The sequence below is a fragment of the Leptonychotes weddellii genome, chromosome 5 (assembly GCF_054177405.1).
Source record: "Leptonychotes weddellii isolate Sample4059 chromosome 5, ASM5417740v2, whole genome shotgun sequence".
Classification (NCBI taxonomy): Eukaryota; Metazoa; Chordata; class Mammalia; order Carnivora; family Phocidae; genus Leptonychotes; species Leptonychotes weddellii.
The window spans coordinates 159,960,807-159,982,603 of NC_138373.1; the positions used below are offsets into that span (position 1 = coordinate 159,960,807).

Consider the following 21,797-nt stretch of genomic DNA (forward strand, 5'->3'; position numbering starts at 1 on the left):
CGACATTTAGGGCTGCTCTTTGCTCTCAGGGGTCTTGGGGGCACAGGTTTTGCAGCATTGGGGTAGTTCTGTGAGGGTTATCAGTGTTGGGGGGTGGCACGCTCCAATGGGGCGGTGGTGCTTGAGCTAGTTTCTTTACTGCGCTCCCCTCTTCTCCGCCCACTCATCACCCCCTCCCGCGTTGCCACGACAACGTGTAAAACTAAAATTCACTTCCCCGTTGCAGGTGGAGACTAGTAGCGCCCCCTCCCCTAAGCCTGTCCTCATAGGTCGCGCCCCCATCCTGTCGTCGCTAAGGTGACGGGAAGGGGGCGACAGGCGTTGGTCTAGGCAGACCAGGGGGCCTGGAGAGTGGGGAGGAGGAGAGGCGGCCTTGGGAGTCCAGAGCGAACTCGCCAAACTCGGCTGGGGATGCGGGAAGCCGCGCTGAACACTATTCAGGGTGGTCGTAAGGGTTAAGTCGGAGGGTTAATTGGCTCTTGCTGTGTGTAGGAGAACCCCGAGCCCCTCCCTGGCCCCGATGTCTCCTCCGTCTCACACCCAGGACCGGGGCAGGGTTGGTCACTGTCATCTCCCCCGGGCCTTGAGTGGGGCAGGGAGGTCGGTCGAATGGGGGAGAAGCTGCCACCCCCGGAAATTAATTCTCCTGTTTTTCTCTCCCCTTCCTGCCCTCTCTGGTCCTTGTACCCAACGCGGACCCCACCCCAGCTTCAGGACCCCCGGCTCGCGGAATCTTCCTCGGTGGTCCGCGGATGCTCGCACGCAGCCGAAGGGCGGCGCGGCCCTCGCGGCTCAGCCACTCCCCCCACGCCAAGGCCTAGGACTCCCCACACCCCCCGCACAGCCCCCAGGGCCCCCGCCCTGTGGGGCGGCCCAGGCCCTCCGCACGAACCCTTCCACCTCACCCCGGGACCCGTACAGTCCCCTCGCCCCCGGCCCTCGCCTGGCCCTGAGCCCTCCCGGCCCCCGCCTCCGGCGCAGCCCCCTTGCCACCCCCGCTTCCCTCCCGGCTCAGGCCCCCTCCCCCCGCCGCCCCCGCCCCCGGGGAAGGCAGGCGCCGAGCTGAGCCGGGTCGATGCAGCTGAGCCGCGCCGCCGCCGCCGCCGCCGCCGCCCCTGCGGAGCCCTCGGCGCAGCTGTCCCCCGCGCCGGCCCCGGCCCCGGCCCCCCCCGGCCCCCTCCCGCACAGCGCGGCCGACGGGGCTCCGGCGGGGGGGAAGGGGGGGCCGGGGCGACGCGCGGAGCCCCAGTGCGCTCCGCTCCCGGCCGCAAGCCGCCCGGGCTCCGGCCCGGGCGCGGGCGCCGGCGCGGGGATGGACGGCCCCGGGGCCAGCGCCGTGGTCGTGCGCGTCGGCATCCCGGACCTGCAGCAGACGGTAAGCCCCACCGCCCCGTCCCGGCAGCGCCCCCGCCCTCCTCGCCCAACCCCCCCGTCCACCACCGCCCCCCCCCCCCACCGGCGCGCTCCGAGGCAGGTGCCGGGGACCCCAGGCCCGCGGCTACTCACCCCTCCCCCGCCGCCTCCGCGGAGACCCTCCCCACCGCCCGGGCGGGGGCGGGGCCTGGAGAAGCACCGCCCTTGGGGCGGGTCCTCGCCCGCTGGACGCGGAGGCGCGGGGTCCCGGGCTTGGGCTCGGGAGCCCCGGACTCCTGCAGGGGCTCCCGGGACTTGGTGCCCTGCGCCGGGCCGGGCGGGGCCGGTCCGCGCTCACCCGGTCCGCACTCATGAGCCCGCACCGCCGCAGAAGTGTCTGCGCCTGGACCCGGCCGCGCCCGTGTGGGCCGCCAAGCAGCGCGTGCTCTGCGCCCTCAACCACAGCCTCCAGGACGCGCTCAACTACGGGCTCTTCCAGCCGCCCTCCCGGGGCCGCGCCGGCAAGTTCCTGGACGAGGAGCGGCTCTTGCAGGAGTACCCGCCCAACCTGGACACGCCCCTGCCCTACCTGGAGGTGAGTGGCGGGCGGGGGCGCGCGACCGGGGGCGGGAGGCGAGCGCGCGGGGCACGACCACAGAGTTCCGTGACAGTAGCAGTGAAGGGCACGGCAGTGAGGGGCGCGGACCCGAGGAGTCAGCCGTGTGTGTGTGTGTGGGGGGGTGTCTGTGTGCCCAGCGCAGTGAACGGTGCATACAGTGCGTGTGCGAGGCGCAGTGTGCGGTGTGTGTAGCGTGTGAGGTGTGAGCAGTACGTACGGCGAGCCTTGCGTGTTCTGTGCAGTGTTTGCAGTCAGCATCTTGTGTGGTGGGAACACAGAGTGGTTCTGTGGAGTGGGGTGTGAGTGGCGGAACAGTGTGTGGAGTAAGCCAGCGAGTTACCTGTGTGCACACCTGTTCCCCTCCCCCGCCCATGGAATCCCTGAGGGCAGACCTCAGTCTTTCTCATCTGCTCACCCATTCATAATGGAAAGGATGTTGAGTGTGCTGTCAGGTGTGGGGATACAGGCTTATAGTTTGGGGTGGTGGTGGCAAGTGCAGTGAGCATTAAAGTTTAAGCATTATGGTGTCTGAGCTCAAAGGTGGCTTGGCCTCTTTGGTGGCACAGGGAAATGGGGTTAGTTCTACTCAGGGCATGTCTAGGAAGGTAAGCCTGGAATCAGTCTTAGAAGAGGAGTGGCATTTTCCAGGGAATCCTGGGGGTGGGAATGAAAGAGAGAGGGTGTTGCAGGTTACAGGACAGCAGCCATGCATCCCATCTGAACTTGGTGTTGGCTCTGTGTGTGTGGTTGTACATAGGAGTTTTGTGTGGCTGGCAGGGTGAGTAAGCAGGACTTGGTTTTGTGCGTGCATTCGCTCACTCAACCCAGATGGGTGCCTTTTCTCTGCCTTTTCTTTACCTGAGCAGTTTCGATACAAGAGGCGAGTTTATGCCCAGAACCTCATTGATGATAAGCAGTTTGCAAAGCTTCACACAAAGGTAAGGAGGAAGCCACAGAGAAGGGACTCCAGAGGTTACCTCCTGGCCCCTATGAGCAGTGTTCCCTTCACCCCAGCCTTGACTGGATTTTGTGATATCAAAAATGTCCTTTAAAAATTCCCAAGAGCCCTTCCTCTGCTCCCAGCACCCTCCACCCTGGCTTGGGGCTGACCACTGTCCCTCCAGCTTGGCTCAGTCTGTTTTCTCTTGTGTCAGGAGCCCAGAGCAGGTGTTGGGGCAGCTGGAGGGCTGGATGCAGACTCCAGCACCGTGGCTGTTGTGTGGGTGGTCTGGTGACGGGTTTCAGTCAGATCAGACTCTTACTCACCCCTCTGGTGGGCCCCTGGCTGGGGGTGGTGGTGGAGTATGATGGGGCATGGTGTCTTGGTGAGAGCCTGGGTGGAATGGAAGTGAACAGGCACCTGATGTTCTCATTTAGGGGAACTGGGAGGGAGTGGAGAGAACAAGGAGCCTAGCACTTAGTGGTCACCCAGTGCTGGGCACTCATGATTGGGCACCTCATTAATTTTCTCCTGGGAGGGGCTATTATTACCTCATTTTCCGGGTGAAGATACTGAGTCCCAGAGAAGTTTTGTGACTTGCTGACAGGTGTGCAGCCAGTGAAACTGGGGCTGAATCCACATCTGTCTGATGCTGGGGTCCTGTGCTCAGGCACACCTACTGAGCACTACTGCTAGGTGGGCCTGACCCCAAATGTTCTTTGGGGCTACCTCACTGCCTTCTCTGAATGTAGGAGAGGCAACGTGGGTGCCACGGCCCCTACCCACAGGCAGACTCCCTCAGCTCCCACCTCAGGTTCCAGTGACCAGTGGGCCTTTGCTTACTGGACACTTCATTGACAATCTCTGGAGGCTGTCTCCTTCTAGGAGAAGGATCTGAGCACCGTCACCTCTGGGCCCCAGTGACCCCTCTGTGACCATGGAGCCTCCATGCCAGGTTTCTCTGCTGCCCCTGGGGCATATGGGGGTCAGAGGTCATGATTTTGGCTGGGCAGAGACTGTGCCCTCGCTCTCCACTTGCCCCAGTGTGACCCTGTCACTCTGGGTTCCTCCCCAAATGGTTACCCCTTCTCTAAAACTGTCCTGAGCAACTCACAGGACACTGGTGACACTTGTGACTATTGACCTCCTGTGAGTCCCACTTGTTTTTATTTTTTTTATTTTATTTATTTGGCCGAGAGAGACACAGCGAGCGAGGGAACACAGGCAGGGGGAGTGGGAGAGGGAGAAGCAGGCTTCCCGCCGAGCAGGGAGCCCGATGCGGGGCTCGATCCCAGGACCCTGGGATCATGACCTGAGCCAAAGGCAGACGCTTAACGACTGAGCCACCCAGGCGCCCCGAGTCCCTCTTGTTTTTAGATCGAGTTTCAACTCCTTACCCCAGCCCTGCATGTTTCTGGCTGCTTGGACCCTAACCAGCCCTCAGCATCACACCGTCCCCTCTGGGTCTAGCTGAGGTCTCTCCCCTGTCATGAGCACCCTTCCTCCTGTTTGATTGTCTGGACTCACCTTAGGAGGCCACCTCCTGTGGCGCAGTTCTCTTGGTGCCCTCTCCTATTTCTGATGCAGTCTGAGTGTGTTTAGAAGACCTGGGGCCTCCAGCCAAGGCCCCTTGCTTGTGCATGCAGCATCTGTACCATCAGCCTCAGTGAAGCTTTGCGGAGTGAATTAATGCATGACTAGGTCAATGAATGAAAGGCAGTCAAAGTCACGTCACAGGAGGGGCCACCCACGGGGGAGGAAGGGCTCGGGGATAGGGGTCTGCCTTGGGGTGATCTCATTAGGAAGAAGGAACAGACCACCTTGGGAGTGATGGGGCTGTGGGCTGTGGTGGGGGTGGTTCCTGCCTGGGTGCCTTGGGCTCTTCCAGGCTGTGCAGGTTGGGGCAGCATGGCTGAGGAGAGGAGCCAGAGCAGTGGCTGAGGTTGGCATAGGAAATTTTCTTGGGGGCATGACCAGGGCAGCCTGGCCTTGATGAGGGGCTGGCTGGGCTGAGACCGACTGTCGCAGTGGGCCTGGGATGCAGGGAAGGACTTCAAGCAGCACATGGGCCCAGTGAGCTGAGATGGGCCACGTGGGCATACAGGGCTTAAGGTGATATGAGGGGGTGACAAAGTCATGATGTAGGGTGACAGGTGTGAGGAGGTGGGGCAGTAGATGCTCCTGTAGGGTGACAGGTGGCCTGAGGCTTGCTGGTGGAAGGTGGGTGACAGGCAGATGATTGTAACTGTGCTGCTGGGCTGACCAGGATGGCTGGGTATTCCAGGCAAACCTGAAGAAGTTCATGGATTACGTCCAGCTGCACAGCACGGACAAGGTGGCCCGCCTACTGGACAAGGGGCTGGACCCCAATTTCCACGATCCTGACTCAGGAGGTGAGAAGCAGAGCAGGAAGGGGCATGGCCTTGGAGGTTGGGACCTTAACCTTCATCTGTCTCTTGAACCCAGAGTGTCCTCTGAGCCTTGCGGCCCAGCTGGACAATGCCACGGACCTGCTGAAGGTGTTGAGGAATGGCGGTGCTCACCTGGACTTCCGCACTCGAGATGGGCTCACTGCAGTGCACTGCGCTGCGCGTCAGCGGAATGCGGCAGCTTTGACGGTCAGTGTGGGTGGGGCCCTGGCCTGGAGGGGCACATGGCCCAGCGGGGGCGGGGGGAGGCTGGGCCCTGTGTGAATGCTGAGGCTCCTTGCCCTCAGACCCTGCTGGACCTGGGCGCTTCACCCGACTACAAGGACAGCCGCGGCCTGACGCCCTTGTACCACAGTGCCCTGGGGGGCGGGGATGCCCTCTGCTGTGAGCTGCTTCTTCACGACCATGCTCAGCTGGGGACCACGGATGAGAATGGCTGGCAGGAGATCCACCAGGTGGGCAGGGGGTGTGAGGGGGCGGGGGGAGTCTCAGCCTCTGTCTGGGGGTGGGGGGAGGTTCCTGGCTCTGTCAGGCAGTGGGGGCTTTCCGGGCCCTGTCAGTAGGACTGAGGGTCCTGGACTCTGTTCGGGGACCCAGTAGCCTCTCCCTTATCCCCTAGGCCTGCCGCTTTGGGCATGTGCAGCACCTGGAACACCTGCTGTTCTACGGAGCTGACATGGGGGCTCAGAACGCCTCAGGGAACACAGCCCTGCACATTTGTGCCCTTTATAACCAGGTGTGACTATGTGTGTACACATGCAGCTGTACCCCTATACTGTGCTTGCTTACCTGTCTGGTCCTGGGTGCATGTTGTGTGTCCTGTGAACTGTGACCTTCTCAGCCCATGTGTGCACATCCGTTCCCTGAGCACACATGTTGCATGTGTGTTCCAAACAACCAGGTGTGAAGTGTGCACATCTGGGCTTTCTGGGCCGAGTGGGACCTGTGTATGTTGTATATACCTGATCTGCCCATCCCTATGCTGTGCATACGGGCTCTGGACACGTAGGTGCGGGTGGGTGTGCCCTGGACCCCCATATGTGCCCCAGTGTGTGTGCATGCTGTTGCATCCTGACTGTGCCCCTCCAGCTGCCCAGTTGTGACCCCCACTCCCACCCTCCCAACAGGAGAGCTGTGCTCGGGTCCTTCTATTCCGTGGAGCTAACAAGGATGTCCGCAATTACAATAGCCAAACAGCCTTCCAGGTACAAGAGTGGTTTACAGGAGGGTGAGGCCGACCCCTGGGTGTCTGTCTCTGTGTGACTTGATCTCTCTGGACCTTGGTTCTTCCCCTGTAAGGCAATAAGGGAGCTCTCGCTCAAGGATTGGACCAGGGTGAGATAGAGGAAGGGGGTAGGCCAGTACAGTGCCCAGCTCATGGAGGGGGCGTTCACTGTGGATGGTTCCCTTGTCTTCCTTCCAGGGAGAGAGGAGGGTCTTAGGGCTCTGGGGTCAGGGGAGAACCAGTGTGGGCTTGACCTGCCAGAGACAGGTAGGGTATAGAGGCCAAACCAGGGGTGAGAGGATTAGTTCTAGTCCCTGACTTAATTCAGGTGATGTTTCTGAGCACCTTCTCCAGCTGGGTTTGGTTCTTGGCACTGGGATGACCAGGCGCATGAGTCTCTGTATGGCCTGGAGTTTGTGGGTGAGGGAATTAAGACCGCGTTATGGGGACTTTCTGACCGCAGAGGGAGGTGGGCTTTTGTTCTCAGTGGAAGTGAGGGCTTTCAGAGGTCTCCTCAAAGATGTGAGGAAAATAGGTAGGTCCTCTGTGGCTATCCAGTCAGGGGACAGCTGCAGCAGTGGAAGAGCCCGGTGGGTTTGGGTGAGTCTGGAAGGGTCTGTTGGATGACTAGGTGAAGAGACAAGGGAAGGGAAGTAGGAGGGTGACAGGTATGAGGCAGTGGTAGGCCATGGCTGAGACAGGAGTGATGAGGTGTGTGGAGGGGCTGTTAAGAGAATCAGTAGGGTGACCTGTAGGCCTGGACTGTCCTGGTTTTAGCTCCAAAAGTCTCATGTCCCAGGAAACCTCTTAGTCCTGGGCAGAATAGGGTGGTGGGTTAGACAGGGGCCAAGGTCTGAGCCTGGGACCCCCAACCAAGGAAGACCCCAAACAGGAGCCCAGTCAGGGTGCACAGGGGCCAAGAGGGGGCAGGCTAGGTGCCCCTGAGTCTCCTCTCTCCCCCTCCCCCTCAGGAACCCAGGTAGGTTACACAGGGGTCAAGGGGGGCAGGCTTGGCACCCCTGAGTCCCCTCTCTCCCCTTCCCCCTCAGGAACCCAGGCAGGTTACACAGGGGCCAAGGGGGGCAGGCTAGGTGCCCCTGAGTCCCCATTCTCACCCACCTCAGGAGCCCAGGCAGGGTGCACAGGGACCAAGGGGGGCAGGCTAGGTGCCCCTGAGTCCCCTCTCTCTCCCTCTCCCCCTCAGGAGCCCAGGCAGGGACCAAGGGAGGCTGGCTTGGCGCCCCTGAGTCCCCTCTCTCCCCCTCCCCGCCTCAGGTGGCCATCATTGCAGGGAACTTTGAGCTTGCAGAAGTCATCAAGACCCATAAAGACTCGGATGTTGGTGAGTTCTGCCCAACCCAGGTCCCTGTTGGAGGTGGATTTGTGGGGGGTGGTCAGGGCCCCAACAGTGCAGGGGTCAGTGGGGATGGTACAAGGGAGCCCCCCATACCCTGAGCCTCTTCCTTGCAGCTATATTTTAGTCAGAGTTCCATTAATGGCCCCTGAAGGTAGGGGGAATCTGCCGAGGGAAGGGCCTGTGTGGAGTGGACAAAGGGTTTGAGTAAGGGTTGAGAGCATGGTTAGGTTAGGGCTGTGGGTTGGGACCATTGTTGAGTTTAGGGATCGACTTAGGTTGAGAGTGGGGTTGAAGTTAGGGTCAAGGTTCATTTCCTGTTAGGTCATATGAAGGGTCAGCAGGGCACATGGGGCAGTGGATCTCAGCCGTTGACCCTCAGTGTGTCACTCTTACCTGGAGCAGGAACCGGTTTAAGTGGCCCATATCGTGCTTCAGTAGGACAAGGTCACATAAAGAAAACAAAACACAGTGGTCGCGATGCAAATGGAAAAGGGAAGAGCTATCTTCAGGGCACTGAGCTCTGAACCAGTGCACCAGGGGAGCCCAGGATATGCCTGACTCATGGTCCCAGAAGGAAAACCAGGAGATGCCACTTGGTCTTGCCACTAGGGCAGGCAGGAGGTTGGGCACAGCCATCACACTGGAGCCTCAAGGAGGCCCCCACCCACTCCCGCTTTAGTGCTGGGTGCTGGGCTGCTCTGGGACCTGTTCTTGGAATCCCCCCTTCTCTCTCCCGTGTGCAGTGGGTGGGGCTATGGGAGAGGGTAGGTCTCCTCTCTTGGATAGGTGACCCCTTCAGCTAGCTGGACACATGGGGGCTCCCTTCTTAGCTCCCTCTGTCCTGAGTGGACCAGGTTTTTCTGCCCATGGTTCTCTCTGGAACACGGGCTCCCAGGCTCCCCTTTCTGCCATGGTTGCAGTGTCCCCATTAAAAAAAGCAAAAACAAGAAACAACGTAAGTGACACTGGACAGCAAAGGGCTAGGGATGGTTTTGGTTCTATTGTGAGGTTACAGTCAGGGCTAGGGTTGAATTTTGGACTGGGGTTAAGATTAAGGTCAAGTTCCGGTTTAAGGACTCTTCCCCTGTAGAGTGAGGGCTCAGTTATGGTCTGGTTGGGGCTGATAAGTGTTTTGGAGGTGGTTGTTAGCCTGGGAGAACCCTGGTTTGTAGACATGTGGGATCCTCTCATCTTGTGATTATTTGACCATGGGAAAGCTGCTTAGGACCTCTGTGCCTCAGTTTCTCTTACGTCAAATGTATTTTTTTAGTGGTTGTTTGCATACCATTCCCTCCTCTGACCTCATGTGGGATTTGATTCTGTGTGTCTGGACTCTGGCAGGTGAACTTGGTCTAACTGATTGGAGGGAGGGGGTGTCTGGTCCCAGCCAAGAGAGAGGAAGGCTCCAGCTGCCTCTCATTTTCCTCATAGTGGACAGAGATACTAGGGCTCCTAGGGTCACCATTATTACGACTCACTGTCTGGCTGACCCAGAGTATGCTCGCCAGGTTGGAGTTAGGCATGTCATTGCTGAGCTGAGGTACGGAGCAGGTGTGCATACCAGTTCACCCCCGTGTGGGCATTGGCTTTGCTGGCTATGTACCCTAACCTGCTCAGGTGTCGTGCATACACGCAGATGACATAGCCAGATGTCCCTGAGCTACAGGGAATATATTCATGAGTGTTTACTATAAGCCTTGTTATTTTAGTTTACTCTCTCAGCAACCCCTCATGGAGTGATTATTAGTAGTCCATTTTTATAAACGGGGTTTAGGGCAGGGGCTGTCTTTGGACCTGTCCTTGTCACCCCCTACTCCCTCTGCACACCTTCACTCCAGGGACACTCCCTCAATGACAGTCACAAGTTGCCCTGTCTCACCCCAGGTTGGGGACCTGGGATGGGCCTGCACACAGAAGAGCTGGAGGGAGGCTCTCCCCATCCATCCTCCTTCCTCTTCCTCGGGAAGGGAAGCCCTTGTGGAGGGTCTGGTAGGCTGGGACCTGTTACCCTTCCACGGACAACCGGGAAACCTATTGGCAGCCCTCTCTAGATTGATAGGCCTGAAGCAGAGAGAGACCCTGGTCTGGGAGCCGCTACTCGTGTGCCTTGACCTCTGTTGCCTTGGGCCGACTTAGGGTCCACATTCTTCCCCGCCATCTCTCACGCACATGCTTTCATGTTCTCCCCGACTTGCTGTCCCATAGTGCCGGAGAGAAGTTCTTCTCACACCATACCTTGGGATCTTGTTAAATGTAAATTCTGACTCAGTGGCTCTGGGTGGATCCTGAGAGTTTGCATTTCCAGAGTTTCGGCTCTGAGGTGAGGCTGATGGTCCATGGCCCACACTTCTCTAAGAGGAATCTAGAATAGGGCTTGGCAAATGAGGCCTCACAGGCCAAATTCAGCCCACAGTCTGCTTTTTTTTTTTTTTTTAAGTTGAGGCTTTAAAATTGAGGATTTATGTTTCATTTAGAGTTAAATCCACATAACATAAAATTAATTATTTTAAGTTGAATAATTCAGTGGTATTTAATACTTTCACAGTGTTATACAACCACATTTATTGAATTTCAAATATTTTCATCATCCAAAAAAGGAAACCCTGCATACATGAAGTAATTATTCCATATTCCCCTCCCCCTCAACCTTTCTTAACCCTTAACATGCTTTCTGTCTCTATAGATTTATCTATTCTAGATATTCACATAAATAGAATCCTACAATATGTGACTCTTGGTGTTTGGCTTCTTTCACTCAGCTTGTTTCCAAGCTTCTCTATATTGTAGGATGTATTACTGCTTCATTCTTTTTTATGGCTGAATAGTATTCCATTGTTTGTATATATAAAATTTTGTTTATCTACACATTCTTCAACAGGACACTTGGGTTGTTTCTACCTTTCGGCTATTATGAATATTGCTGCTATGAACATGTGTGAAATGTATTGGTTTGGATACCTGTTTTCAGTTATTTTGGATATAAACTTAGGAGGGGAATTGCTGGGCCATATGATAATTCTATATTTAACTTTTTGAGAAACTGCCAAATTGTTTTTTACCATTTTACATTCCTACCAGTAATGTATGAGAATTTCAAAGTCTTCAAATCTTTGCTAACACTTGTAATCATTGGTTTGTTTTTATTATTATTATTATTTTTATTTTTATTGTGGCCATTCTAGTTAGTGTGACATAGTATCTCGTAGTTTTGATTTGCATTTCCCTAATGGCTAATGATGTTTATTGGCCATTTGTATATTTTCTTTGGAGAAATGTCAAGTCCTTTGCTTATTTTTTTAATTGCCCATAGAATGAGTTAGGAGGTGTTCTTTCCTCTTCTAGTTTTTGGAAGAATTTGAGAAGGATGGGTGTTAATTCTTCTTTAAGTGTTTGGTAGAATTCACCGGTGAAGCTGTCTGATGCTGGACTTGTGTTTGTTGGGAGATTTGTGATTTTTGATCCATCTCTTTGCTTGTTACAGGTCTGTTTAGATTTTCTATTTCTTCTTGAGTCAGTTTTGGTAATCTGTATTTTTCTAGAAATCTGTTTATCTCATCTAACTTATCTAATTTGTTGGCATACAGTTGTTCATAGTATTCCCTTAATCCTTTTTAATTCTATAAGATTGGTAGCAGTGCCACAATTTCACTTCTGATTTTAGTTATTTGTGTCCCTCTTCTCTTTTTTCTCTGAGTCAGTCTAGCTACAGGTTTGTCAGTTTTGTGGATATTTTCAAAGAAACAACTTTTGTTTTCATTGATTTTCTCTATATTCTGTTCTCTATTTCATTTATCTTTGTCTATCCTTATTTCCTTCCTTCTGCTAGCTTTGGGTTTGGTTTGCTTCTCTTTTGTAGTTCCTTAAGAGGTGCACTTAGCTTATTGATTTGAGACTTTTATCCTTTTTTGATATAGATGTTTACAGCTATGAATCTCCTTATTGGCACTGCTTTTGCTGCATCCCATAAGTTTTGGCGTGTTTTTGTTTTTATTTTCTCAGAGTGTTTTCTAATTTCCTTGTGATTTGTTTTGACACACTGGTTGTTTAAGAGTGTGTTGTTTAATTGTCATGTATTTGTGAATTTTTAAGTTTTTTTTTTTTTTTGTTCTTGAATTCTAGCTTCATCCCATTGTGCTTGGAGAAGATATTTTGTGTGATTTCACTCATTTAAAATTTATTGAGACTTGTTTTGTGGCCTAACATATAGTCTGTCCTGGAAAATGTTGCATGTGCACTTGAGAATAATATATATTCTTCTCTTGTTTTCTGTAGTGTTCTATACACATATCTGTTAGGTCTAATTGGTTCAGGTCTTCTATGTCCTTATTGATTGTCCCTCTAGATGTTCTATCCATTATTGAAAGTGGGGTGTTGAAGTCTTAAATATTATTATGGAACTGTCTGTTTCTCCAAATGTGTTAACGTTTATTTCATATATTTTGATGCTCTGTTGTTTGGTGCATATATGTTAATAATTGTTAATATATTTGATGAATTGACACCTTTTCAATATACAATGTCCTCTGTCTCTTGTAACACTTTTTATCTCTAAGTCTGTTTTGTCTGATATAAATATAGCTACTTAGCTCTCCTGGTTATTATTTATATGAAATATCTTCCTTTATTCTTTTATTTTAAACCTACCTGTGTCTTTGGATCCACAGTGATTCTTTTTGTAAATAGCATATAGTTGGATCATGTTTTTTAAATCACCATCTGCTTTTTAAATAAAGTTTTATTGGAACTCAGCCACACCCATTTGCTTATATATTGTCTGTGGCTGTTTTCATGCTATAGTGGCAGTGTTGAGTCCTTAGGACAGAGGCTATATGGCTTGCAAAGTCTGAAATAGTTACTATCTGATTCTTTACAGAAGTTTGCCAAACCCTGGTCTAGAACGTCTTTTATGGTTTCCCTCGTTTTAGTTAACCATAGATGGTCCAGTACAGCAGTAGCCTGGTGAGATTTGTCACATGTGGCCTGTTCTGCCTTGGCTGAACCCTGTGAAATGGGCAGTTTCTTTCTTTCTTTTTTTTTTTTTTTAAGATTTTTATTTATTTGAGAGAGAGAGAATGAGAGAGAGCACATGAGAGGGGGGAGGGTCAGAGGGAGAAGCAGGCTCCCCGCCGAGCAGGGAGCCCAATGAGGGACTCGATCCAGGGACTCCAGGATCATGGCCTGAGCCGAAGGCAGTCGCTTAACCAACTGAGCCACCCAGGCGCCCGAAATGGGCAAGTTTCAAGAGCAGATCTGAGCATGCCCAAGACCTCATTTGGCTGACAGGAGGAGCAGGCTTCTGCCTCTGAAGCTAGAGTTAGAGGCAGTTTGGGATTGACCCCCAATGATAGCTTCGGTGATAGGCTGGCCAACTGTCCTGGTTGCCCAGGACTGAGGCAGCTCCTGGGACGTAGGATTTTAGTTTTAAAATCTGGAAGGCAAACCAGGGTAAGTTGGTCACCCTATCTGGCTGCCCAGAGTCTCATCTGTACCCCCCCCCACTCCCACCCAGTACCATTCAGGGAAACCCCCAGTTATGCAAAGCGGCGGCGGTTGGCTGGCCCCAGTGGCCTGGCTTCCCCTCGGCCCCTGCAGCGCTCAGCCAGTGACATCAACCTGAAGGGTGAGGTGCAACCGGCAGCTTCTCCTGGACCCTCGCTGCGAAGCCTCCCCCATCAGCTGCTGCTCCAGCGGCTGCAGGAGGAGAAAGACCGAGATCGGGATGGTGACCAAGAGAATGACATCGGTGGCCCCACAGCAGGCAGGGGCAGCCAGAGCAAGATCAGGTAGGAGGCATCTGGGAGGCCCTGGCAGGGTCTGGGTGGGTGGGGTGTTGGGACCCAAGCAGGAGGAGCCAGCATGGAGAGGCAGGGAGAGACCTAGTGGTGCCTGGCACCTCTACAGTGATGGGCTGAGGCTCGGGGTGGGGGACTCCCAGGCCCCCCATACAGGCCTCCCTGGATGGGAAAGGGAAGAAAGTGAGGCCTTGTTGGCTGGAGCAGGCTCCCCCATGCTGATCTTTTGGAGCTGAATTTGTCCTGAGGGAAACTTAGGGAGGATGTTGAAGGAGAGGGTTTGGCCAGCTCTGTGCTTTGTAAAGTTTCCTGCAGTGCTAGGAGGAGGGTAAAGGCTGAGATGAGGCAGGGCTGGGTGGTGTGTGGTAAGGGGTTAGGGAATGGAGCTTCATCTCCATGAGGGCTTGAAACCTATAGGTGACCCCTAGCCCTGTCTCCAAGAGGGAGTCTTCATCTTTCCCCCACCTCTCCAGCCCTGTAGAACCACAAGACTCTCTGGTGCTACTCTTTACCCCTTACCATTAGCGCTGGGACCCTGAGAACCAGGAACATGGGAGGGACTTGGCATCCCCAGAACTCAGAGGAAGAAGCCTGGGCTAAAGCCCCACCGGCCTTGGTGGGCTGGACAGTGGGGAGTAGGGGGGTGGGCACTGGCTCTGCAGATAAATGGTTGGGGTCCAGTGCAGACCTGGCATCTGCTGACTGTGGCCTTGGACAGGTCAGCTAACCACTCTGTGCCTGGGTTTCTCATCAGTAAGGTAGGAGTAATTCCATGCAGTTGTTTCCTTCGGGAAGCCTTCCGGAACCTGGGCAGGTGAGGGGTCCCTACCGGGATCCCCTGGCCCACAGCACAGTCCAGCCACTGCTGGTTAAGGCATCTCTCCTCCTGGCACTTCGAGGAGGAGCTGTCCTCCTGCAGCTTCCCCAGAGCCAGTCACATAGAAGGTGCTCAGGAGACATTGTTGAATGAGTTACATAAACAGCATTTTGTTTTCAAGATGACAGCTGGGCTGAGCAGCATATGTGTATTGTTTCACTTAACTTTGGCCATACGTGAGGCTGTGCTCTATTAACACTATTTTACAGATGAGGGTCCTGATGCTCTGATGGGGTAAGTGACTTGTCTAAAGTCACATAGCTAGGAAGCAGCATAATTGGGCCCCACGTAGACCTGGTTCCCAAATTTTCTAAGCCTGAGTGTTCAGCAGAGGGCTTGGGGTGCAGCAGGAGCTTATAAAAGCAATTTCTTCCTTTGCCTTTGTCCCTGCTTGTGCAGCTGTAATCTGTGATGTCTCCTCTCTCTCCGTGTCTCTGCCCAGACTCCAACGCTGTCTGTCCTGCTCCAAATCACCTCAATTCTCCCCTGAAGCTTTTGCATGTCCCATGGATTTCTTAAGGGTAGGACAGCCCAGTGTCTAAAAGAACAAACTTTGGGATGTTTCAGTTTTGCAGAAACAAAAACCTGTAGATGCCCTGTTTTCATTTATTTTTTGTATATTCATTTATCCTTTTGGCAAACATAGAACTAAGACCTGCTCTGTGTGGGACGGCAGGATTATTACTGTTTTTCTACAAATATTTAGTCGGTGCCTAGATGCCAGATGTGGTGGGAGCTAATAGCAGGGAGTCCTAAAGGTCTCAGAAGTACACTGACAGCTGGGGCCCAGGACTAAGAAGCAGTTAGATGGGCAGTGATTCAGGTAGGGGGAGCTCCTGGTGAGTGGCCAGGAGGGGACTGAGGAAGTTCAGTGCACCATGGAGGGAGAACACCTCAGGGGAGGAGATCCCCTTTGGCATTTGAGCTGCAGGGGCGGCAGGGGGTGGTGGTGGGGAATGTGTGGAGGGAGGCCTAGTCCCCGCCCCTCCCCGCCCCCCCTGTTGGCAGAGCCTGGCATGGAGCCCCTAGCTCCCCGCAATGTGTGGCTGAGTCCCCCCAGCATCACAGAGCAGGGCAGAGAAAAATGGGGCTGTAGCTGAGAGACAATAACTTAATAATTGGGCAGATGAGTAGGATCAGAATAGTTGAAGTGTTGGGGACAACATCATGAATAGCCCAGAGGAGGAAAAGGAAGATGCCCAACCATGTGACTGGAGTGTAGCTAGTTCTCACAACCCAGAGAGCCTGGCTATTGCCTGAGATTGTGGACCTGGGCTGCCTGGGTACTAGGGAGTCAGTGCAGGCTTTTGAGCAGCGCGAAGGTGGAGAACCTTCGAGCCTCAGGCTCAGTGCTCCGGTTGGGAGAGCCATCCGGGGAAGGTGGTCAGCACGGAGTCGGTATGGGCATCAGGGACAGGTGTCGAGGAGAAGACACAGGTCTGGAGGAGGATTTGGGCGCCCAGCACATGGCAGTGGCCAGGTGGAGGAGAAGGCCGAGGCCTGAGCAGGGAGGTGGGGGTGGACCGCTGGTGGAGCCCCTCCTGGCCGCGGAGCCGCCCCCCAACCCCTCCCAGCTCGCACCTGGCTCTGCTGACCGCGTTCCCCGCCCTCCTCAGTCCGACCTCTCCTCTGCCCGCCGTGCGCTGCAGTGCCCCTCGCCCCGTGGCCTCGGGGCCGCGGTGAGGTGGCCGCTGGAGGAGAGGGAGGAGGGCCGGCCGCCGCCGCCGCCCGCAGAGGGAGGAGCCCGGCCGCGGAGGAGGCGGGGCGCGAGGAGCGGCCGCGGCATGGAGCGAGCCCGGCGCGCCCGGGAGCGCAGCCCCGCGGCCCCGGAGCCCTGAGCGGGCGCGGCTCGTGCGCTGGCGGGAGCGGGCCGGGCGCGGCGGCGCGGCCCATGGAGCGGCCCCGGGCCGGGCCCCCGGCGGGCGGGCGGGCGGCGGCGGGCGGCGGGCGGCGGGCGCTGCGGCGGCGGCTGCGGTGAGGCCGGCGGCGGGGCCGGGCCGCGCGCCATGGAGGCCCCGGGCGCCGGCTTCGCGTGCCCGCTGCCCCCCGGCATCGCGTCCGTCACCTACGTGTTCGTCTACAGCCCGAGCGGGCCCGGCGGCCCCGGCGGCCCGGGCCCCGCGCCCGGCCCGGGTCCGGCGCCCCCTGCGCCCCCCGCGCCGCCGCCCCGGGGCCCGAAGCGGAAACTTTACAGCGCCGTCCCCGGCCGCAAGTTCATCGCCGTGAAGGCGCACAGCCCGCAGGGCGAGGGCGAGATCCCGCTGCACCGCGGCGAGGCCGTGAAGGGTGAGGGGGGCGCGGGGGGCGGGGTCGTGGGGCGCGCGGGGGGGGCACCACTCCCGGGTGCACGATTGGGGTCCTCCGCGATCGTGGAAGGGCTGATGCCGTTTTTGGGGTCTCTGTCATTGGGGGTATCTCTGGAACTCTGAGCCGCTGTGGTCATTATGGGATGCATCTGCCCCTGGGGATTCCTTGTGTCACCGTGAAGGGCTCTGTGTCAGGGAGGGGTGTCTGTCTTTCCGGGGGTCCTGTCATGTGGGTCCCTCTCAATCCTCTGCTACTGTGGGTTCCCTGTTGTCACCGTAGAGGTGCCTCTCGTCATGGGGCTGTTTTTGTGTCATGATGGAGGTTGGTGTCATTGGGGTTCTGTATATTTGAAGGACCCTATCCCATCAGGGACCTTCCTCCAATTATGGGATTCCTGTGTCACTTCTGGGACTTATTCATTGGAAATCCTTGTGATATGTGGGGACCCTGTCCCATTGTGGGGGATATCTGTGACAATTATGTGGGTGTCTGTTTTATGAAGGTTTTTATCACTGACGCTTTCTGTGTTCTGGGGGTATCCTGTGCCATGACAAGCTCCTCTCATTATGGGGGCCTCTGTCGTTTTTGGGGTCCTATCCTCATGGGTGCCCTACGTCGATGGGAGCCTGAGAAGGAAACAGCTGTGAGGTCGGCCTTCCTTTGGTCCATCATGTGGCCTAACCTCTTGGCCACAGCACAATGACCCTGAGCTTTTGGCAGTGACCCCTGGGGTGGGCAATAAGAGGTGGGAGAAGAGGGGTCAACTGGGAGGGCAGGAGCAGGCTTGTGGCCCCTGCCTCTGCCTGTTGTCCCCCCTCGAGTGTGTCCATCTGTGTGTCTTTCTGTCCTCCACATGCCTATCCTGTGCTGTGTCCATCTGTTCATTTCTGTCTGCTGTGTGGATCCCAAAATCTTCCCAGGGAAAAAGCCAGGAGGATGAAGGAAGGGAAGGGGAGAGAAGGAGAGAAAGGGTGAAGGAGGAGGGTGGTGGGCAGAACCTGAGCCTGAGGTGGTGGGTGGGGTGGGCCCCTGGGTGTCCTGCTGCACCCTGACAGCTGTCTGGCTTCTGTCCCTCCAGTGCTCAGCATTGGGGAGGGCGGTTTCTGGGAGGGGACCGTGAAAGGCCGCACGGGCTGGTTCCCGGCCGACTGCGTGGAGGAGGTGCAGATGAGACAGTATGACACACGGCATGGTGAGTGACCCCACAGCCCCTGAGCAGCTCCCGAGGCGCACTGCCCCTTCTTGCTCCCCTTTGGTCTTGCTTGGAGCTAAATCCGTGGATGTTCACAGAGAAAAGACTAAACTCAAACACACGTTCAAAGTGGACACAAACTTGTGTACATGACAGACACAGCGTGCATGCACCCTGTACGTACTTGTGAGCACATGTGGGTGTTTGCAGCCTGCTCATAGGACACACAGTATGATTGTGTATCTCTCTGTGATCCCACACGTGACTCCCAGTGACCATAATCCACAACCCCCCCCCCCCCCCGCCCCACGTAGTCCTCACAGTAATCCTGGGTGTTTGGAGTGTGAGATTCCGGTGTGGCTGGCAGACAAGTAAAGAGGTCAGTGTGAGAAAAGAGGCGTCTTTCCAAAGTGGACAGATTGTCCAAGTGGGCAGTGCAGGGAGGCCTGGACCAGCCAAGAGGAAATGAGGCCAATTGGGCCCAGAGGGGCTGTCGTGGGTACCTTGGGGCCAGGATGGTCTGAGGGCAGCGGGTGAGTATGGCTGCATCCTTAGCCTGGAGGGAGGATATGAGGGCAAAGGTTTCAGTTTCTAAGGCTGGGGAGCAGCTTTAGTCAGACCTTGCTGACTGGCTGGGCCTCCAGAAAGGACCCCTCTGGGGGGGATCTGAGGCAGTCCTGCCAGTAGTAAGCAGGGGCTGCCCCTTTTGTGGCTCGCAGGCCAGGGCTGGCTGTGTGTCTGGGGTATAACCTTGCAATGAGTACTCAGGGGTCCTAGGAGGCCCCCAGGCCCATGAGTGTTATTTCTGCCTTGGAGAACAGGTGTCACAAGGGAGCCCCCTCCTGAGTGGTGACCAGTGGTAGTTACCAGCGGTGTGTCTAGACCGAGGGTGCACATAGAGGGCTTGGGCCCAGGGTTGCTGTGCTCCATTACCCTGGGTTGAGGGTTTCCCAAGGGGAGCCAACCTCTGTGTGGCCTGGACCTCTGCCCTATGTGAAGCATGGCCGAGGCCCAGGCAAGCAGGAGTGCGGCTGCTGACCCGCTCCTGAGCAGGTGCCTTTCCTCCTTTACTCAACCATTCCTTGTCTTGCCCTGATGGCTCTCCTGGTGGCTGGGAGCAGGGAAGGGACACCGACCCCTGTTTTCTGCCTCTGAAGGGTAGGTAGGGCAGTGTGTCTAGGTGGGGAATGATTTTAGAGGTTTGGGCCCTGGTACCAACTTCATGGAGGAGGGTGGTGAAGAAGGGGCCTCTGGACTTGTTGAGTAGGGACTGGATCCTGTGCTCCCCCTTGGGAGGGCAATGAAGTCTCCAGTTTGAGAACTGTGTGGATCCAGAAGCTGAGTTGGAAGCTGGGATCTGAGAACAGCAAATCTTGATGTGCATTGGGCCCTGTGTTAGGAGCGGGGTCACAGAGGCCGGTTCTCTGCCTAGAAAGGAGTGGGTGTGCCCAGCAGCGAGACCAGATATGTCGGTGGGGTCCTGAAACGGGCGGGGGCACAGGGGAGCCCCCCGGGGCTGGCCTGGAGGAGTCGGAGAGCAGCCTTGTAGGACAGCGGGGAGTCCGCTAGGTGGTCAGCTGGTGGGGAGAGGGGCAGAGCCTGTGTGCTGGAACATGGCCTGCTGTTCTAGATTACACGTGCTGGCATCTAGCGTGCTCTGAGCTGCGTCAGGATGTCTGGCACAGTTCTCAGCACTTTCACGGAGGGGACTTCTGACTCGTCCCAGCAGGTCTGGGAGGTGCGGGCAGTTGCTAGCTCATCTCTAGGAAGGCAGAGCCCTGTGTGTGGTGTGGGCAGTGAGCTGCAGGGTCTCTGTTGTAGCCACCACTCTGCAGGCTCTGAGTGAAGCTCGTGTGTGCACTGAGGAGCGGCAGGGCTGGGGTGGGGAGCATGAGGCCGGTCAGGTGGCCGTGGGACCGGGTGGAGGAGCTTTGCGGCTTGTGGCAGCGCTACAGGAGACTGGGGTGTGCTGTCTTGATGGTGCAGGTCATTTAGGGTTGGGACAAAGGCCCAGGCAGGACAGAGTGAGGAGGTGGAGAGGGCTGGGGTAGGCTGAAGCTCCGGAGATGGAAGAGTGCAAGGAGCAGCTACAGGCCTCAGGGCAATTGCAGGGCTGCTAGACCAGGGTGGCTCTGGGGTTTGTCACCTGAAAGAGTCTCAGAAGGTACCCGTGTAGATGGGTGTAGATGGAACCCTTTCATGGGTGGGCAGATGGAGAGAGGCCTGTGGGTGTGCCTGCTGGCAAGGGGTAGGAGTAATCTCTGTCCTCAGCTGAAGACCCAGCCACCAGCTGCCCTGGGTGTATAGTCTCTGATCTGGGACTCAGGGGCTGAGTTCTGCCAGAGGCCAGAGGGCAGCCCAGGAGTGGGAACCCGCTTCCAGCAGGCCCAGATCCAAAGAAAGATCTGCTTCTGGGACTGGAGTAGGGCAGAGAGGGACTAGAGGCCAAAAAGGGGACACTGTGCCAGCATGTATGGGCCAGGCTGATGCCCAGGGTCGTCAGAGAGTGTACCCCTCAGGCACCTGTCTGGGGCAGAAGGGGTAAAAGGGGCAGTTGCGGGCAGAGCGCTGAGAAGTGAGGGGAAGTCCTGTGCGGACAGAGGGGTCTGTGGGACACCTGGAAACTCCTCCCCTTCCCCCTTCCTCTTCCTCCTTCCCTCTTTCCCTGTCTTTCCAGTACTTGGGGGGTCATGCTGTGTGTTTTCACTTCAGCTGGATTCTATGTGTCTGATTAATAAAACTGGAAAATGAATTTGTGTTATGTAATATAATTTGACAAAATCTAAAAACTGGAGGCTAATGAACTGTGGAGTTTGAGGGGGTCTTTCTGCAGGCAGGCGCTATGAACATTTAGAAGTTGGGTCAGTATGGAGAAGGGTGTGACAGGCAAGAAGGGGTCTGATGCCCTCCCTCCCCGCCCCCCCCCCCCCAATGATGAGCCCTGGCCTGCTCTGGTCTTGGGAATGGCAGGATGGTGGGTGAAGGTGCACGACAGGCCATGTTTTGGAAGAGAAGAGAAGGGAGCAGATGAGCTACTGGGAGGGTTAGGGTGATAAATTACAGGTAATCGGAACCTAGAGGACCCTCCAAGGAGAATTTCCCTGTTCTACAAGGAGAGGCTCAAAAGGGTCTGTTGACTTAGTGAGAATTGTATTAGTGGCAGGATCCTAAAAGCAGGACCAATACTTTTCCTGATGCCTGTGTCTTCTGATATTAATAGGGATTCTTTCTTTTTTCCATCCAGCCACTGCTCCATCTAGTCTTGTATCCATCTATCCCTTGACTTACTCACCTTTCCTGCTGTTCATCTACTCTTCTTTTTTTTTTTAAAGATTTTATTTATTTATTTGAGAGAGAGAGCACGAGCAGGGGGAAGAGACAGAGGGAGAGGGAGAAATAGACTCCCTGGTGAGCAGGGAGCCCGATGCGGGACTCGATCCCAAGACCCTGAGATCATGACCTGAGCTGAAGGCAGACGCTTAACCGACTGAGCCACCCAGGCGTCCCTCATCTACTCTTCTATCAACCCACCCAGCCAACCCCTCTTTCCATCTATCCACCCACCCAACCATCTGTCCATCTATTGATCAATACAGTCATCAATCTACCAGTCCAGCTATCCCCTCTCTGTCAACCCACCCAGCCCACCTATCCATTCCTTTATCCATCTACCACCCTTTGATCCATCCATACCCTCCCAGCCTGT

The 21,797-nt window shown here is 55.7% G+C and overlaps 1 protein-coding gene and 1 long non-coding RNA gene across 6 annotated transcripts in view; one reads left to right on the forward strand and one right to left on the reverse strand.

Moving 5' to 3' along the window:
- LOC115941601 (uncharacterized) overlaps positions 1-1,572 on the reverse strand; it is a 9,015-nt gene extending 7,443 nt beyond the window's left edge. The window contains exon 1 of the long non-coding RNA XR_014145985.1: positions 1,507-1,572. This is a non-coding gene — a long non-coding RNA (uncharacterized LOC115941601). The remainder of the gene's footprint in view (positions 1-1,506) is intronic.
- Positions 1-21,797, forward strand: part of SHANK3 (SH3 and multiple ankyrin repeat domains 3) — a 35,229-nt gene that overhangs the window by 630 nt on the left and 12,802 nt on the right. For all 5 annotated transcript variants that reach the window (XR_014145984.1, XM_081822754.1, XM_081822756.1 and 2 more), the window contains exons 2-13: positions 709-1,375; positions 1,745-1,948; positions 2,839-2,910; positions 5,197-5,305; positions 5,379-5,530; positions 5,629-5,796; positions 5,961-6,077; positions 6,469-6,546; positions 7,842-7,908; positions 13,433-13,706; positions 16,676-16,878; positions 17,978-18,091. Coding sequence is in view for 4 of the 5 variants with exons in the window: in XM_081822754.1 (XP_081678880.1) it covers positions 1,076-1,375; positions 1,745-1,948; positions 2,839-2,910; positions 5,197-5,305; positions 5,379-5,530; positions 5,629-5,796; positions 5,961-6,077; positions 6,469-6,546; positions 7,842-7,908; positions 13,433-13,706; positions 16,676-16,878; positions 17,978-18,091 (1,858 nt within the window). In the remaining variant the exon portion in view is untranslated. The remainder of the gene's footprint in view (positions 1-708; positions 1,376-1,744; positions 1,949-2,838; positions 2,911-5,196; positions 5,306-5,378; positions 5,531-5,628; positions 5,797-5,960; positions 6,078-6,468; positions 6,547-7,841; positions 7,909-13,432; positions 13,707-16,675; positions 16,879-17,977; positions 18,092-21,797) is intronic.